Below are 16,041 nucleotides of genomic sequence, written 5' to 3'. Positions count from 1 at the left end.
CCATGCTCTGCAACAAGAGAAGCCACCGCAATGAGAAACCCGTGCGCCACAACGAAGAGTAGCCCCCGCTCACTGCAACTAGAGAAAGCCCATGTGCAGCAACGAAGACCCAACACAGCCAAAACTAAATATAAATAAATAAATTTATTAAAAACAAATAAATAAATAAATAAATGACACATAATAAAGGTATTAGAATAACACAAATAATGAAGAAAAGGTAGGGCTGATACAATTTTACCTCTTCCAGGAGATAATATAATGCCCGGTTGCTACTCCACCTTCAACATTTCCAACAGATGGGCAACGAAGGCAAAAGCATTCACTGGCGCTCTCTGTGGTCTGTAAGACAACTATAAGAAAGAGACTTCATAATCCTCATGTAGTGATTTCATCTATAAAAAGAGAGCTTTATATCCAAGTAATATAACAAAAAAGAATACCTTATCAATTATACATTATTTATAGAGACTTGCAAACTAAGGCTCAGAGATGTTAAATGACTTTTTCAAGGAGACAGATAAACAGGGCAAATAAAATGACTCACTTATATTTGGTCTTAAGAATACATCATGATTTTTTCCCCTCACAATATTTGCCCTTATAATCTAGTTGAGCAAAATTTTGCTTGGGTTAACATTCAAACTAATTTTTATTCCCTCTAACAGCTTGAGAAATATACAAAAGCCCAAAGTACCCTGAACCAGAAAGGTAATATCACCTCTATAAACTGTTTTTAGTTGGATAATTTAGAAAACTTATCGTCTGCTTTTCTGTATTTTCCAAAGTTTCTTTGGTAAACATCTTTTCCCATTTCAAATTATAAACAACAGTAAACATCAATTAAAAATTATAAAAAACAATCTATAAAAAATCCAAATATGAAAAAACACTGTATCTTCAAGTACATTTTTCAGTCACTTTCTTATAGTATCAAGAATCTGATTTTTTTTTAAATAAGGTACACTCAAGCAAATTGTAAATGATGCTAATTCTAACTTAATTCTAAATGTACCTGCTTCTTGTGAGTATAATTCTCAAATTCCCTTCCTTAGCAAAGAGCTAACTCTTACCCCACCAGCCTACACACGCACACACACTCCTGTCCTCTGCTAGTCAAGGGGGATGATCCACGCTCTCACCGCCGTCCACCTGGGACTCCAGCTGGTCCACGGGCGTCATGGAAGGAGCAAGCTGCAGCTCACTGGAGACGATGGTGAGGGCCCAGGGGGAGGCACTCAACAGGTCCGTCATCAGCAGGAAGGGGATGTCGGCATAAACCCTTTCCAGGTGCTCAAACTGTCACGGATGGAGACAAAGGTCTGTCAGGAAGTAAGTTAATCCATTTTCTTTTTTCTGTTAATTTCTACAACCTAAATGATTTCCAGTATGCTTCACAGGAACGTACCTTTGTAGAAACAAATTTAACTGCAACGTCAAATGGAAAGACGGTTTCTATTGTTACAGTTTCATCCTGCAAGGAAATGTAAAGGGCACGATCAATGGCTTTTCTAAATCTTAACAACAAATGAAGTTTTAAAAACAGCAGGCATACAAAACACAATCAATTACTGATCAATAAATAATTCCAATTTAAAAATTAAGAAGCTAGGGTATTTCCCTTAGGTAGTATTTGTAAGAATCTATGTAGAGAGCAGACTAATAGTTCTAATTATCTATGGTTTTGTAACAGTTCACACTGCAAAGTGCTTTCTCATACATTATTTATCTCAGGATCTAGCAACAGTGGGCAGGGCAGGCATTGTCACCATTTTACAGAAGAAGAACCAGAAGTTAAGGAAGATTAAGTGATTGGCCTTAAGCCACAAAGCTAGTGGTGCAAAGCCTAGAATCTGGGTCTTCTTTTTGTCTAAGTCCTTTACCTCACCTTGACTCAAGACAACTAAAACAATGATAATGATGATAATAATAATAATAATAATAATGATGTAATATGACATAGCATTATAATCACTGCACACATATTATGAAATGCTCATAGTAACTCAAGGAAACAGACACCAGTATCACTGCCATTTTAAGATGAAGTGGTCACACAGCTAGCAGGTGACAAAGGCAGAAACTGAACCAAATCTGACCCCGGAGCCTGGACTCTCAACCATCCTGCTCCATCTCCTCTGTACAGGGCTGTACAAAAAACAGTGGGCTTATAAAGCAGAAACTAACACACCATTGTAAGCAATTATACTCCAATAAAGATGTTAAAAAAAAACCAACAAAAAACAAACAGTGGGCTTACTACATCTTTTATAAAAACAACCCACACTCTTGGCGAGAAACTTTTAAAAAAGACCATGTTGGGTTAAAACTCAGGCTGTAAGGCCAAATAGATCTGGATTTTATTCCTGGCTGGATACATACTTACTAGCCATGGAGACCTTGGACACAGTGATGTGACCTTGGGAAGGGTATATGGTCTCTCTAAGTCTCAGTTCATAGTCCTCACAAGGTTGTTATGATAATTAAATGAGATAATGCACACAAAACACTCAGTGAAATGCCAACATCATTTTTATTATTATATGCTTCAAATTATTTCCTCTCTCAATTATTATCAAGCTATCCCACCCCTCTAGGTGGTCACAAAGCACTGAGCTGATCTCCCTGTGCTATGCGGCTGCTTCCCACTAGCTATCTATTTTACATTTGGTAGTATATATAAGTCCATGCCACTCTCTTACTTTGTCCCAGATTACCCTTCCCCCTCCCGGGTAAAATAATTTTGAAAAATAATCATTAGAGCCTTTTGCGAAGCTTCACAATACACACTAGCAAATTTAAATGCTGTGCTAAGTCCTGAAGTAAAAATACCTGTTTAACACCCTTTAACCCAGTATTTTCCAAACATATTTGACCAATTAATTCTTTTTTTGGGTAATATCTATTTCTATTCCTCAGAATTAGCGTCCCTTACAAGCACATCTTGGTAATGGACTGGCTGATAGAAGAATAAAAACATTCTTCTCTAAAAAAGTGGCATGTACCTCGATGATCTCATGTACCTCGATGATCTCATGTCTTGAGAACACTGCTTAAAGATGTAGCAGCACACTTGTTTCACTCGAGTTCAGGATAGTTAACGAGGTAGCAAACAATTATTTCCAAGTACATTCCAAGTCTACCATCAACTTCATTATCAGAAGCAGAAACAACATCCAAGGCTTAGGACTTTAAATCTGCACAGAACTTTAACATTCTTATTTTATAGATGAGGAGACGGAGGTCAAAAGGAGTTACTTGGCTGACCTGAGTTCAGGATTTAGGAGGCAGTGCTGAGACTGGCACCCTTATCTCCTACTTCACCAGCAGGGTCTTTTAATTACATCAGGCTGGTGAAATTTTTGGCAGTATATTATATGCCTTCCTCCCTCCCACTTGGGAAATCCTCCTGAACTTGAACTCTCTTAGGATGGTTTTGCTTCCCAGTGACTTATAAAACAGCCTGCGGCCCAGCCCTGTGCAGTGACCAAACTACAAACCCCCAAATTCCTAGGTCTTCTGCTCTGCTGGACTGAGGACCCCGTTCCTAAGAAAAGGCTGCCAGGACTAAGAAGATACCAAATATCATTATTTTCCATTAATAAAAGGGGATACAAGCATTATATACAATGTGGTTAAGTCTATATAAAAACACGTCCCCCTGCAATCTCTTGAAACAAAAAAGACCGATAAATACATCAAGGAGTTAATAGCAGTTGCCTCTGAGCTGTTGGACCTGAGAGCTTTCTTATTTCTTCCTCATCAATGTGCACTCACCAAAAAATGATGTTCATAAGAATCATCTTTACTAATAGAAGAAATATTCCACAAAGGGAGACCTCCCTCCCACAAGACCTTCTTCATATTAGCCAACTTACAGATTTTATCTAATGTGTGATTTTATAAAGAAGCAGATAGGTTTAGAGTCTCAAGACTTTTTTGCATGAGATCTCAAACCTTTTGGTTCTCTGTACAAAAAACCATATAGGCCAATTTTCTAATGTTTGAGCGATGAATACCATATCACATCATTTATAATAAACATAAATGGTAAAAAAAAATCAACAGATGTTTCATTAAAACTTGTAATGGGCTATAAGCACCTATGCTGCTTATTTTACAGGTTAACTAAGATAATACAAAATAGGAAACACTCCAAATACGGTATTTCTCGAAGTAGCTATGAAATAAATACCTTGTGACACTTGCAAACAATTTCTTTTCCTTCAATAGTTGTATTGATCAGGTAAGAAACATACACAAGAAACATTCTTGAGCCCACTGTTCCACAGCGAACATATAATATTTTTTCCAGCTGCAACAAAATAAAAGCATTTTAGTTTAATTAATATTACAGAGATTGCCTCCTAATATATATTCTAGGATAATGCTCCCACCTTTTAGAGTTTACTGTACCAACTGGCTAAATTCTTGAACACGTTTTATAGCTGTTCCTGTCGCAGCATGAGTGGGATCATTACTACGCCATCTTTTTTTCATTACCATTCTCAACTTCCCAAGAATTCTTTGTGTTTGGTTTGGAAATAAAAGTTGACCAAAAGGTTATTTAACTAAGCTACAAATTTCGCGTTATTTAGTTATTTTATCAGGCAATGAATTCTCCATATTAGCATCATTTGTTCTAAAATCCCTTGTATAAAAACTGAAGACATTTTACACATTAAATATGTGCAATGTGTATAAAATGTGCATTAGTTAAACCACTTTTTTAGTCTCGGGATATGCTGTTAAAATGCTCTAAAACTAAAACTCACTACATATTTAACACTACAACCAAACCGATTTCCTCTCCAGTCACAGGTGGCCAAGTTCACCTGCTCCCCGGGATGCAGGTCTCCGACAGGAATGTCCGTGAGTAGAGCCGGGTAGGACTCATCACACAGTTCTGTTCCATGAAGAGTCACGTGAGTTTTCTGAGTTAAATTGGCATCCTGTCCTAAAAGTATGAATGTTGGCGTTTTAAAAATACAGGAAATTCAAACGTTATCTTGACAATCAATACTGCATAGAGAGCACTAGGTCATAACCATTTTTTGAACAAACTTCCTGCAGTTGATGTCACTGACGTTTATTTCATGTTGGATCAGCACGGCTCAAATGTTAAAAAGGCAAGTTTACCGGGTTTTAAACCAGCAGTGAGCTTCACGTCTCTGATGGGGGTCTTCTCGTGGGATTGCACAGTCACAACCAAACAGTACATTTCGTTAGTCAGGGCAGGAGGGTCATGTCGCAGATGGACAGAAATGTTTGGAACTCTGGAAATGATCCTTTGGGAAAAAATGTTAGCTAAGTCACTGATTTTTTTAAAAGAAACAAAGTATTCAAAGTATTCAAAGTATTCAAAAGAAGTGGGGTGACCTCCACCATCCGCCCACCAGGCCGACTCACATGGTGCTCGCCTGGATCACTAGGCTGTCCCAGTGAGCCTCGCTGTCGGGGAGCCTGGGCCTTCTTTTGAAAGAACGGGAGGCCTGTAAGGCTTCCTGGGTGGAAGCGGCGTCTCCTCCTCCTCCCTGCCAATTCAAGACCACGCATCTTCCTGCCTCGTTGCCCAGAACCAGATCCAGGGATGTGATCTAGAAGGAGGAGGTCCGTCAGAAACGCCATCTCATACCAGTTCGTCACCATCCCCTCCCAACAAATTACAGGGTGGGCTGCTGGGCTATGGCGCTCCTCGGACCCACGACGTGACAGAGGTCAGAACACCTGCTGTGGGAGTCCGATCCCGGACCCTTCTCAGCTGTGACACGGACTAGCCGTGTGTGGGGTTTCAACCTCTTCACCTTTAAACAAGGATAATAACCTTACTCCCCAGCTCAGACACGACGGTGCGGTGCTGCTATCTCAGTGCCTGGCACGGTGCCTGAAGGCGCAGACACTGAAGCAGGGGCTGCTGAGTGAAATAAATGAATGTTCTGCTAACCATTAACACACTCACAAGCTAACTCCTAGTGCCACACATATTCTTCCTGACGACATCAATAGTATTAGCAATGAAATTCTTTATTAATTGAATATATGTCCTTTCCACTAAATCCATTAACAAATATACTCAAAATAGTATTATTAATTATGATTTACATCTGGTAGGCTTCCTTAGGTACCTCGTAAAAAATTAAAACATGTCATGAGGGATTTAGCCAAAATCGTGCAGAGTTTTTTTTTTTTAAATGAATAAGCAAAAACTCTGGATATTGGTTAATAATAAAATCAACAGATTCACAGAACTTATTATGAGAATATAGGGGGTACAGTCTTAAGTTTTTGTCTTAGAAACCGTCTCAAGTTCACATTCGCCGACCATTCCCATTCCAGCCATGAAAGCAGCACTTCATGAGAGCTCACCTCGTCCTAATCACTATTCCAGGAAATTTACATTAACTAACTGATGTAATTCTCATGAAACATTGCGAAGTAGGTAATGTTACTATCCCCACTTTATAGATGAAGAAACGGAGACACAATGAGGTCAAGTAACTGCCCAGGGCCACAAGCAGGTAAGCCAGAGAGCTGGCGTTGAAACCCACGCAGCTTGGCTCCAGAGTTTATGCTCAATAAAAATATGACTTTCATCACATGTTTCTGAAAGGCATTTTAATTATCTACATTAAATGAATCCTTTGAAGTATATATCTTCATGTTTTCTTTAAAAATATGCAATCAGCAATGTTTAAACGTCAAAATGATATAGCTCTTTAGTGTGAATTATGTCATATTTTACAAAATATAATTACTACATTATAGAATATATATATATATATATATATACATACATACAGTTTAAAATTCCTTAGCTGATTATGCAGCCATTAAAAATGAGGTTGGTCTCATGTACTAACAGGAAATGATATCTAATATATCACTATCAAGCGAAAAAAGCCAACTACTGAATATTATGTATAACATATTCTCACTGAGGGGAAACCTACCAAAAAACCATAATGAATGGTTTCCCTTGGGAAGTCCAAGTGGAAGATTTTCATTTTTTACTTAATAAACTTCTGTGTTATTTTTATTATAATTTTTTCTGACATACATATTATTACTTTTATCATTTAAAATATTTTTTAAACACTTTTCATAACTAACCTCAATTTTCTTTCCCACATCTTCAGTTTTTGCCACAAATTTAAATAAAAACTTCCTTGTTTTACCAGGAACTAAGCACATCTTTCCCTGAGTCAAATTTTCTAAAACGTCGCTTGCTTTGGATGCGTCTTCAATTACACAGAATTGGTTGTATTCCTGAAAAAGAGGTGAGCAAAGGTCACAGTTTATGAACTCAAATGTCATATGTTTTGCTAACACTAAACACCGAATTACTTGGAGCTTGTTAAGGTTAACTGCACTGAAACTGAAGCATTATGAATTTGTTATTAATAAAAGAAAAAGTATTTTTATGCCAGATGGTAGCAGTTAACCACTCACTGCTGCCACAAGATAAAGACGGTTCACACAGAAGCTGACCTCTGAAAACATTTATTTAGCCATCCCTTTCCTGGAGACAGAAAGAAAGATTTATTCTTTGTTTTGCATCGGATGCTACTGTCTATCATCTTTTCTTAAAGAGCTTCCTTTTTACCTGGCTTCTGTGACACTATAATATCTCCTGTTTTTTCCCTCAAAGGTCTTTTTTCCCTCTTGTTCCCCTCATTCAGAGGTTCCAAAAGTTTCAGTCCTTGGCTTTTGGTTCTGCTTTTCTCTTTATGTTTATTTCACTGCAAAGTCTTTCCATGTCTACATATTCTGCACCTCTGTGCTAATATCTCCCACATAAAAACTTCTAATTCTGACCTATTCCTTAACTAAAAGCTTATATCCACAATTGTCTCAGGGATAATTCCACTATCACTTCAAGTTCAGCATGTCCAGAACTGAGTGTCTAGCTACCTTCCCAGAAAAGCACACTCCTTACAGATGAATAAACAGAGACATCTTTCATATACATATCTAAGGGATCACCATTCTCATCCTTTCAATAAATACTGAGAACTTTCCAAGAGTCATCTTCTATCCCAGCAGGTGAATTATCTTCACAGAAGATTCTAATACAGTTAAGTTTTATACCTTCCTTCTAATTTTCATTTCTATTCCAGGCTTATGAAGCCTCGTACCCGCTACTTTTTTCCTTGTGATTTGCATCTTGAATTTCAAGTAACATATATTCAGAATACAACTTTAAAAACAAATTGCTTTATATTTTATTTTAATATTTTTATTAGTTTAATTATAGATGTGGTCTCTGTTGCTAAAAGGGAAAAAGGAAAAGAAATGGAATAGTAGGCTATGATGTGAAAAGTAAAATGAGAGTGCCTTCCCTGACCCTCTAAATTCCAGATTTAGAATATTTTATAGTGAGTAAAAAAAAAATTGTCTGTCCTCTTGGAGCTTACATTCTAGTAAGAAAAACAAGTAATTTACCAAATAATCACATGACAAGAGTGAAACCACAGCTGTGACAAGTACTATGAAGGGTTATGTGAGCCTGGCTAGGTCAATCAGTCATGTAGGTCAGGGGAGGTGTCCCTGAGGAAGTGAGGCTTTTAAGGGGATAAAACATGAGGAGGAATTAAGCAAATAAAAGAGGAGGGAAGACCAATCCAAGCATAAGAAACAGCACATACAAAGCTCCTGTCCTAATACTGTATGATCTTACTTATATGTGGAATCTATAACTTACTCATAGAAACAGAGAGTAGAATGAGGACTGCCATATGCTGGGCGTTGGCAGAAATGGGAAGATGTCGGTCAAAGGGTATAAACTTCCAGTTATCAGACAAATAAGTTTTGGGGATCTAATGTATGGCATGGGGACTATAATTAGCAATACTGTATTATTTACTTGCACGTTGCTAAAAGAGTAGATCCTAAATGTTCTCACAAAGACAACAACAAAAAGGTGATTATGTTAGGTGATGCATGTGTTAACTAACCTTATTATGGTAATCATTTTGCAATATATGTGTATCAAATCATCATGTACACTTTAAACTTACACAATTTTATATGCCATATCTCAATAAAGCTGGAAAAATAAACTGTTTTGGGCCTGCAAACACCAAACAGCCCATGCTTTATCCATCCTATCCCCATTCTGTATCCCCTATATACACTCAGCAATCCACACTTACCCATTTCTAAATGCCTCTTATCCCTTTATCTCCATGCCCATCACTAGCATCCTAATCCAAATCCTCATACTTTCGTACCTGGGTTCATACAAAGAGCCTCTGGTTTCTAAAATATCATTTCTTTCCCTCTATTTTGCTACTGGAATAAAGTTTCTTAAACATAAATTTCATGCTCTTGCTTTAAAATTCTCAAAATAATTAGAAGGAATCCTTGGGTAATGGTTTGAAGTTGAATAAAACATACTAATCTTCAAGTGACCCAGGTTCATTTAACCAATTCTATTACAGGGACATTGCTCAGTTCTTATGAGTCAAAAAAAAAACTATTTAAACAGATAACATTCTTTCTGTACCACCATCCAATAAATAAACAGATAGATAACGAATAAATGAATGAACAAATCAATCTTAAAAGACTTCTACTGATACTTCCCAGCCTGACTCTGCTTAACTCTCCAGGCTCCTCTACGCCACCCAGCCTAACTCCTGCTCACCCCACCTATAATCCTCTGCTCTCGTGAGGCTGCTGCTTCCACTTGCCCAAAAACACAGAACAGTCACTCCTGTTTCCATTCAGCGTTTTCTCATTGCCGAACACATCCTTTCCCTCTCATCTTTTTAAACCTATCTTAGTTGCGCCTTCAATTTTGAAACTTCCTCTCTTTTCTCCGGCATGCCTGCCGTAACAGTGTTTCTAGCCTACACACATCATTTAGTCCTCAATACCCATTTAGGCAATCTGTGAGCCAGTCCTGGCCTTGCTCCCAAAATGCTTATATTTTAGTGGGGTTGACATATGCTAAACTTTTTCAGGTTCACCATGATGCTAAAAATATTGTAACTCTCAATAAATGCTTGCTGGTTAACGGCTCAATATACTTTCTGTGTGACCAGAAAATTAGAAGTGAGCTTATAACTGAAACAGAATGTAATCAAGCACTTGACTATATCACACTATAAAAATGTTAGAATGTAGGAAATATAGTACGATCCCAATTCTGGAGAAAAAAGTTGCTTATGTATGCGTGCACATAAGATGTCTAGACTATTCAAGAAGTTAATTGTGACGCCCCCTAAGGAATGGAATTGGAGGAACACACATTTACTTTCTACTTTATATCCACCTATTCTACTTTCATTTCTTTAACATCAAACATATAACAGTTTTATAATATAAAGCTAATACCAATGTTAGAATAAAACAAATGATTTTGAAAATTATATTCATTCTGAATACATCTTATTTGAAATTCAAGATACATATTACAAAACTTTTTGTCTATGTGTAGACAAAGTTCTTAGGTTTCCTAAGCAGGGAGTGAAAACAAAAATTAGAATAGGAAAGTGTAAAACTTGAATTGTGGATATAGAAGTTGAGAACTATAAATACATTTATTTTTAAATAGACTCTATCAAAATACATTTGTTAATATGAAACCATTAAGACCTAAAATTCACTAAGCACAATAAGCTTATTGTAAGCTACAATAAGATACACACATGGTAAAAACACATTAAAAGGTACCATTACCTGATTATTAAAGCTGACACAGAGCTTAGAAAACCTAATGGGATGTGGACAATCAGCCTTCAGATAAATATCGAACTGCACGGGAACATCGACATGAAAACTTGGGGCGTGGAACTTGGCTTTGCATTGCACTAGAAATAAAACAAAAAGGGCTGAGTCAGACATCACCAGACACGCTAGACACACACACATTATTCTCTGATCCACGTCTACTCTTCAGAAAGGAAACAGCTACACTGGATATTCTTACTGACTTCTGCACCTGAAGCATTTCAAAAGACATAAATCAAACCAAATTTAAATAAACTCTAGCTCCAAAACCTCTCTAATTTTAAAAACATGGTTCCTCCTAAAATGTAACTGACATAGGATTTTAAAGAAAAAAGAACCATTTTGTTATTTTTAACTTATTTCAAAATACCTGCCTAGACAATAAAGCATAAACTTTTAAAATAACTGTCTTTTCAAATGCATTTCAAATAACATCTGAACTACAGATGAACAGAGTAAATTTTAAGACCTCAACTAAGTATTTAAAATTTTGACCATCTTTAAAGGCGATGGGCAGAAAATTAAAAAAAAAAAAAAAAAATCACACGGTTCATCTATAAAATGATTGTACTTGGAAAATTCTTTGACTTTATTATTCTGTGTCTATTTATTTTATAGAAATAAGCACGATTTCTCTAAAATAATACTGTAGACGTTGGTTACCCACCAAATGGCACAAAGTCCTGTACGCCTATTGTGAAAAGATTGCTGCCGGCCAGAGAAATTCGGTCCGCCCACAGCTTCTGAGCAGTTTTCACAGCTAAGATATCACAGTCAGGTTCAGGATCAGGACTTTCATTCTGCACCAACATGGAGTTAAACATCTGTTCAGCTAGTTATATAAAATACACATATCCAGATACAGATTTTATATAAAGAATTCCAACCTACCATTAAAACATTTATGAGGTTCTTTTCTATCCGAGATTTCTGGTCATCTTTCAGAGTTGAAGCTAATAGGAAGGAAGAAGGAAGAAAATTAGAACTACAAGACAGGCAAGTAAGCCCACTACCCCCATTTCAGGTATTAAAACCCTGCAGATAAATCTCTCTTCTAAGATGGCTAAGCACAACTCCGGAAAACTGACAGCACAGCTTTCTAAAAGTCAGCCCCAATGCTTGATGTATGTGCGTTTGAACTCTATGTGAAAAATTATTTTATGCCATATTTTAAAAAGTAAGGCAGATTTTTCTCAACTACAGTAAGACCTTCAACTATAACAAGTTCCAATAAAGTATAAAACCCCTTCACTCCGCCAAGTGACTTGCATGTGATAACAGTACTACCAGATATTCGATACTGAATTATTCTTCCAATTTAAAGAAGCTAAAGATGCTATGTAACTGTAAAGATTCAGAATTTTACTGAAAGAACATCAAGTTACCTCTTCCAAGGAGTTCTAGGGAATAAGTGATGTAATCTTTCAGTTGGGCCATGAGGTAGGAACACTTCAGAGCTGTGGTCAGTATAGACGTGAGCAGGGTCCACCATCCTTCACTCCGATAATCACACATCACATAATCCAGCAACCTAACAGAGGACAAAATGTCAGACAGGCCGAGACAGCTTCACAAGGAAGGGTTTGAAGAGTTCATGGAGAAACTAAAATAAACTGCTTTACTCATTTTATATAAACTTCAGAAAATCTTACTGAAATAGTTTAACAGGTATTTTCACATTAGGTAAATGTGAGGTTTCCTAAGACTCTGATAATGAATGTACCAGCAGACAATACTTGAATAAATATCACGGAAATGGTGTTTAATAGAAGTAGGAATAAATATGGAAATAATACATCCTTCAGTACAGATTTCCATGCTAATTCTGCTGCAAGGGAATCAGAATACTTGTAAAAATAAATAGTGAACAGAACTCACTTCAAAGCTTTGGTATAATCCTTTGCATAATAATATTCCTCTCCCATTTGAACCACTATAAAGGAAAAAAGACTGTATGAACATAATTTAAAATTACTCAAAGTTGCACAAAGTTGTGGCATGTTACGGATACCTACTCAGATGACTTTTCATTCTTGGACACTTATATTTCTTAAATTGCGCAACAGCATTGCTCAGAAGAGTTATTATTATTTCCTGTTAGAAAAGATAAAATGTGAAACATTCCAATAAAAATAGTCTCATGTTTTCCTGGAATACTGTAAAAAATAGTTTATACTGGAAAAAAGACTTACAGAGTGAACAACACTTCTCTCCTTCAGCTGAATGGCAAGAATCCCCACCTTCTCTTTTTCGGGATCAGAAAGATCAAAACCTGTATAAGATAGGACACAACCCATTTCAGATAGCTCATTTAACACAAATCCTTCACACGAACACTGGATGTGTACACTCCTTGAATCCTTCGTATACAATGTACTTAAGATTCTTAAACATTCTAGAATTCTAAAGATTCTAAGAGACAGCTTTATTAGCATGGAATCTTCTCTGTGGTCTCTGTTCCGAAGGGTATGTTACTGAGCTCTGTACTCTTTTGCCCAGTGGAATCAACCACCTCAAAAGTAATGCCAATATCATTTTCTAGACAAAATACATTTCCTGTAGATTAAAGTAAATAATTTCTTAACAAAAAGTTTAATGGCCACAGAAATTGCTCAAATTAAGTGTGTATAAAACAAAAAAGATAGAGAAATTATTTTTAAGGTGGCTCAAGTAATGATGTTCTAAAATGGCAAACATAAAAAACCGTTAAACTTAACTGGAATTAAAATATTTAAATATTTTAAACTGTTTAAATTTAAATTTAAACTGATAAAAAAAATAAATATAAATAAATAAATAAAATAATAAAATAAAATATTTAAATAGACCAGAGTGGCTTATTAATTGTGTCATTTAAGACAACAGATCTCCAAATGTTTTAGTCACATCCACATCTTTAATTATAAGTCATTCTAAGACATGGTGATAAAAACAACACATTTTTAAAGTAAATCTTAAAAAGTGTTTAAAAAGCACATATTTTTACCTCAGCATAATTTGTTATACTAGTGCAGCCATGGAAAAATTAAGATAGTAACCTTCTGCTTTTGAGGTTGAGAGAAAGGGAAAAGAGGAAAAATTATTTACTTAGTATTCCTTGTCGCCACGATCGTTGTCCGTAGAAGTCAAGAAGTCCTGTTTGCGTTTCTAAGGGATCAGGGTTGGGGTACGTTACAGAAGCCTGTAAGTTAAAACACAACCCATCAAAACCAACTCTTCCTCAATCTTTGTTAGAATAAAAAAGCTTACATAAATACGAATAACACATTCAAATATCAAAGTTGTGAATATTTTAACATAAATTAAATTTTCATAAAATTAAACAAGAAATGTTTCATTTAATATTAGGTAGTTTTATAAAAATTAAATGGAATAAATCAACCTGATTCTGACAAATGATTTCATAGTAACTAACTGCTCTACATATTCTTTTAACTTCTAAACCAGTAAAAATATATTACAAATTAAATTTGATGGTTATTCCATATGTATAAGTGTTTTTTGTGCAAATAAAAATAATGTTATAGGAGTTTTGAAAAGAAGACACTATTTTCCTTTTTTATCACATGTGTATTAAGTCTTGGTATTGATGGGGGAAGGATATTTTTGGCACCAGAATTTACAAATTTATACTTTTCTTTTTTATAACTTTTCCCTCTAAAACCAAAATGTAATACAAGTAATTGTTAAAAAATGCAGAAAATGTCCAAAAGGAAAAGGATAAAAATTTAAATTACCTATAGACCTACTACCACTGTTAACAATGTATATACATTATTCTTCCAGATTTTGTATGCAAACGTTTATTCGTCATCAGCTGAAATAATTTTTCAACCTGCTTTTTTCTTTTAAATACATTCTGTATATCTCACCATATCATTAAAGATTCTTCCAAAACGTTATTTTTCATGGCTGCCTGCTGTTCCACATTGTAACAGATTCCCTATAGCTGTTCATTGTTATTTTTATTTTACATTACAATTAATAAATCTGTCAGAACAACTCTATAAATAAATTTTAATACTTATCTCTTAGGCTCTCTTATCTGCCTTAGGCTTCCTGGATATGAAATTCTGGGTCAAAAGACAGGCATGATTTTGAGGCTTCTTAAATTATTACTTGACAGAAATATTATTTTACATTCCAGCCAATATTTGCTAATGCCCATTTCCTCATATCCATACAAGACCCAGTTTTAATCACCTTTTAAAATACTGTGCTCAAATATAATATGCCAAACTTTTAAAATATAATACATGCAATGAAATTATACGTCATATACAAATAACAAGGTAGAAAATAGTCTAGGTAGGGCTTCCCTGGTGGCGCAGTGGTTGAGAGTCTGCCTGCCAATGCAGGGGACACGGGTTCGAGCCCTGGTCTGGGAAGATCCCACATGCCACGGAGCAACTGGGCCCGTGAGCCACAATTGCTGAGCCTGCGCGTCTGGAGCCTGTGCTCCGCAACAAGAGAGGCCGCGATGGTGAGAGGCCCGCGCACCGCGATGAGGAGTGGTCCCCACTTGCCGCAACTGGAGAAAGCCCTCGCACAGAAACGAAGACTCAACACAGTCATAAATAAATAAATAAATAAAAGAATGTGAATTTCTAAAAAAAAAAAAGAAAAAAAAAGTTTAAAAAAAAAAAAAAAAGAAAATAGTCTAGGTATATCATGATTTAAGGGGAAAAAATCCAAGCATTTAAAGTACTAATAAGCAAACTGTTTTTTTTCTTTTTGAACAGTTTTTTAAGTAGCACTGTTGTTAAAATTCACCTATCTTCAGAGAAGAAATCTGAGGTTTTAAGTGAAAATAAACTGAAATAACTATGTGAATGTAAATATCTCTATCTATATACACACACCATGTTCTTATTTTAAAGGTGCTTATGGGAAAACTGGTATTTAAATATAACCATCCAAGAGAAAGGCAAAATGAAATGTCAAGTTTAAGAAAATATGCAGTTAACATCCTCAAATAGATTCTTTAGAGTTTTCCATAGAGGAGAACCCCAGGAAGAGAAAGAAGGCCAACGTTATGCTCTCCAGTGGGTCAAAATAAAGCACATTTCTCAGTGTCCTTCAAACTCTAGCAGTGATCACAGAAACAAAACAATGGATTTACAGTAAGGCATGGACTAAACTGTGGCTTTTATTTTAAAGTAACTTTCTCTCCTCTAAATCACTGACTTATCGCTAATCATAAATCAGTTCTTCAAAGAGAAACTTCTGCTTAATTCACAGGTGAAAATAGAGTACTCAGGCTAAAACTGAAAATAATCCTAATTCCTGAAAATATAAAAGATAAAA

The 16,041-nt window shown here is 35.8% G+C and overlaps 1 protein-coding gene across 1 annotated transcript in view; it reads right to left on the bottom strand.

Moving 5' to 3' along the window:
- Window positions 1–16,041, bottom strand: part of TRAPPC11 (trafficking protein particle complex subunit 11) — a 41,282-nt gene that overhangs the window by 12,741 nt on the left and 12,500 nt on the right. Inside the window, exons 11-26 of the mRNA XM_059909349.1 lie at window positions 13,822–13,915; window positions 12,927–13,006; window positions 12,750–12,828; window positions 12,613–12,667; window positions 12,120–12,265; window positions 11,626–11,687; window positions 11,402–11,534; window positions 10,684–10,814; window positions 7,111–7,266; window positions 5,410–5,597; window positions 5,140–5,288; window positions 4,836–4,957; window positions 4,196–4,315; window positions 1,409–1,474; window positions 1,143–1,299; window positions 242–353 (exon numbers count right to left, since the gene is read on the bottom strand). Of these exons, the coding sequence (XP_059765332.1) occupies window positions 242–353; window positions 1,143–1,299; window positions 1,409–1,474; window positions 4,196–4,315; window positions 4,836–4,957; window positions 5,140–5,288; window positions 5,410–5,597; window positions 7,111–7,266; window positions 10,684–10,814; window positions 11,402–11,534; window positions 11,626–11,687; window positions 12,120–12,265; window positions 12,613–12,667; window positions 12,750–12,828; window positions 12,927–13,006; window positions 13,822–13,915 (1,850 nt within the window). The remainder of the gene's footprint in view (window positions 1–241; window positions 354–1,142; window positions 1,300–1,408; window positions 1,475–4,195; window positions 4,316–4,835; window positions 4,958–5,139; window positions 5,289–5,409; window positions 5,598–7,110; window positions 7,267–10,683; window positions 10,815–11,401; window positions 11,535–11,625; window positions 11,688–12,119; window positions 12,266–12,612; window positions 12,668–12,749; window positions 12,829–12,926; window positions 13,007–13,821; window positions 13,916–16,041) is intronic.

This window comes from Balaenoptera ricei, chromosome 21, assembly GCF_028023285.1.
Source record: "Balaenoptera ricei isolate mBalRic1 chromosome 21, mBalRic1.hap2, whole genome shotgun sequence".
Taxonomy (NCBI): Eukaryota; Metazoa; Chordata; class Mammalia; order Artiodactyla; family Balaenopteridae; genus Balaenoptera; species Balaenoptera ricei.
The sequence above is the reverse complement of the archived record's forward strand: the minus strand, read 5'-3'. Positions and strand labels throughout refer to the sequence as shown.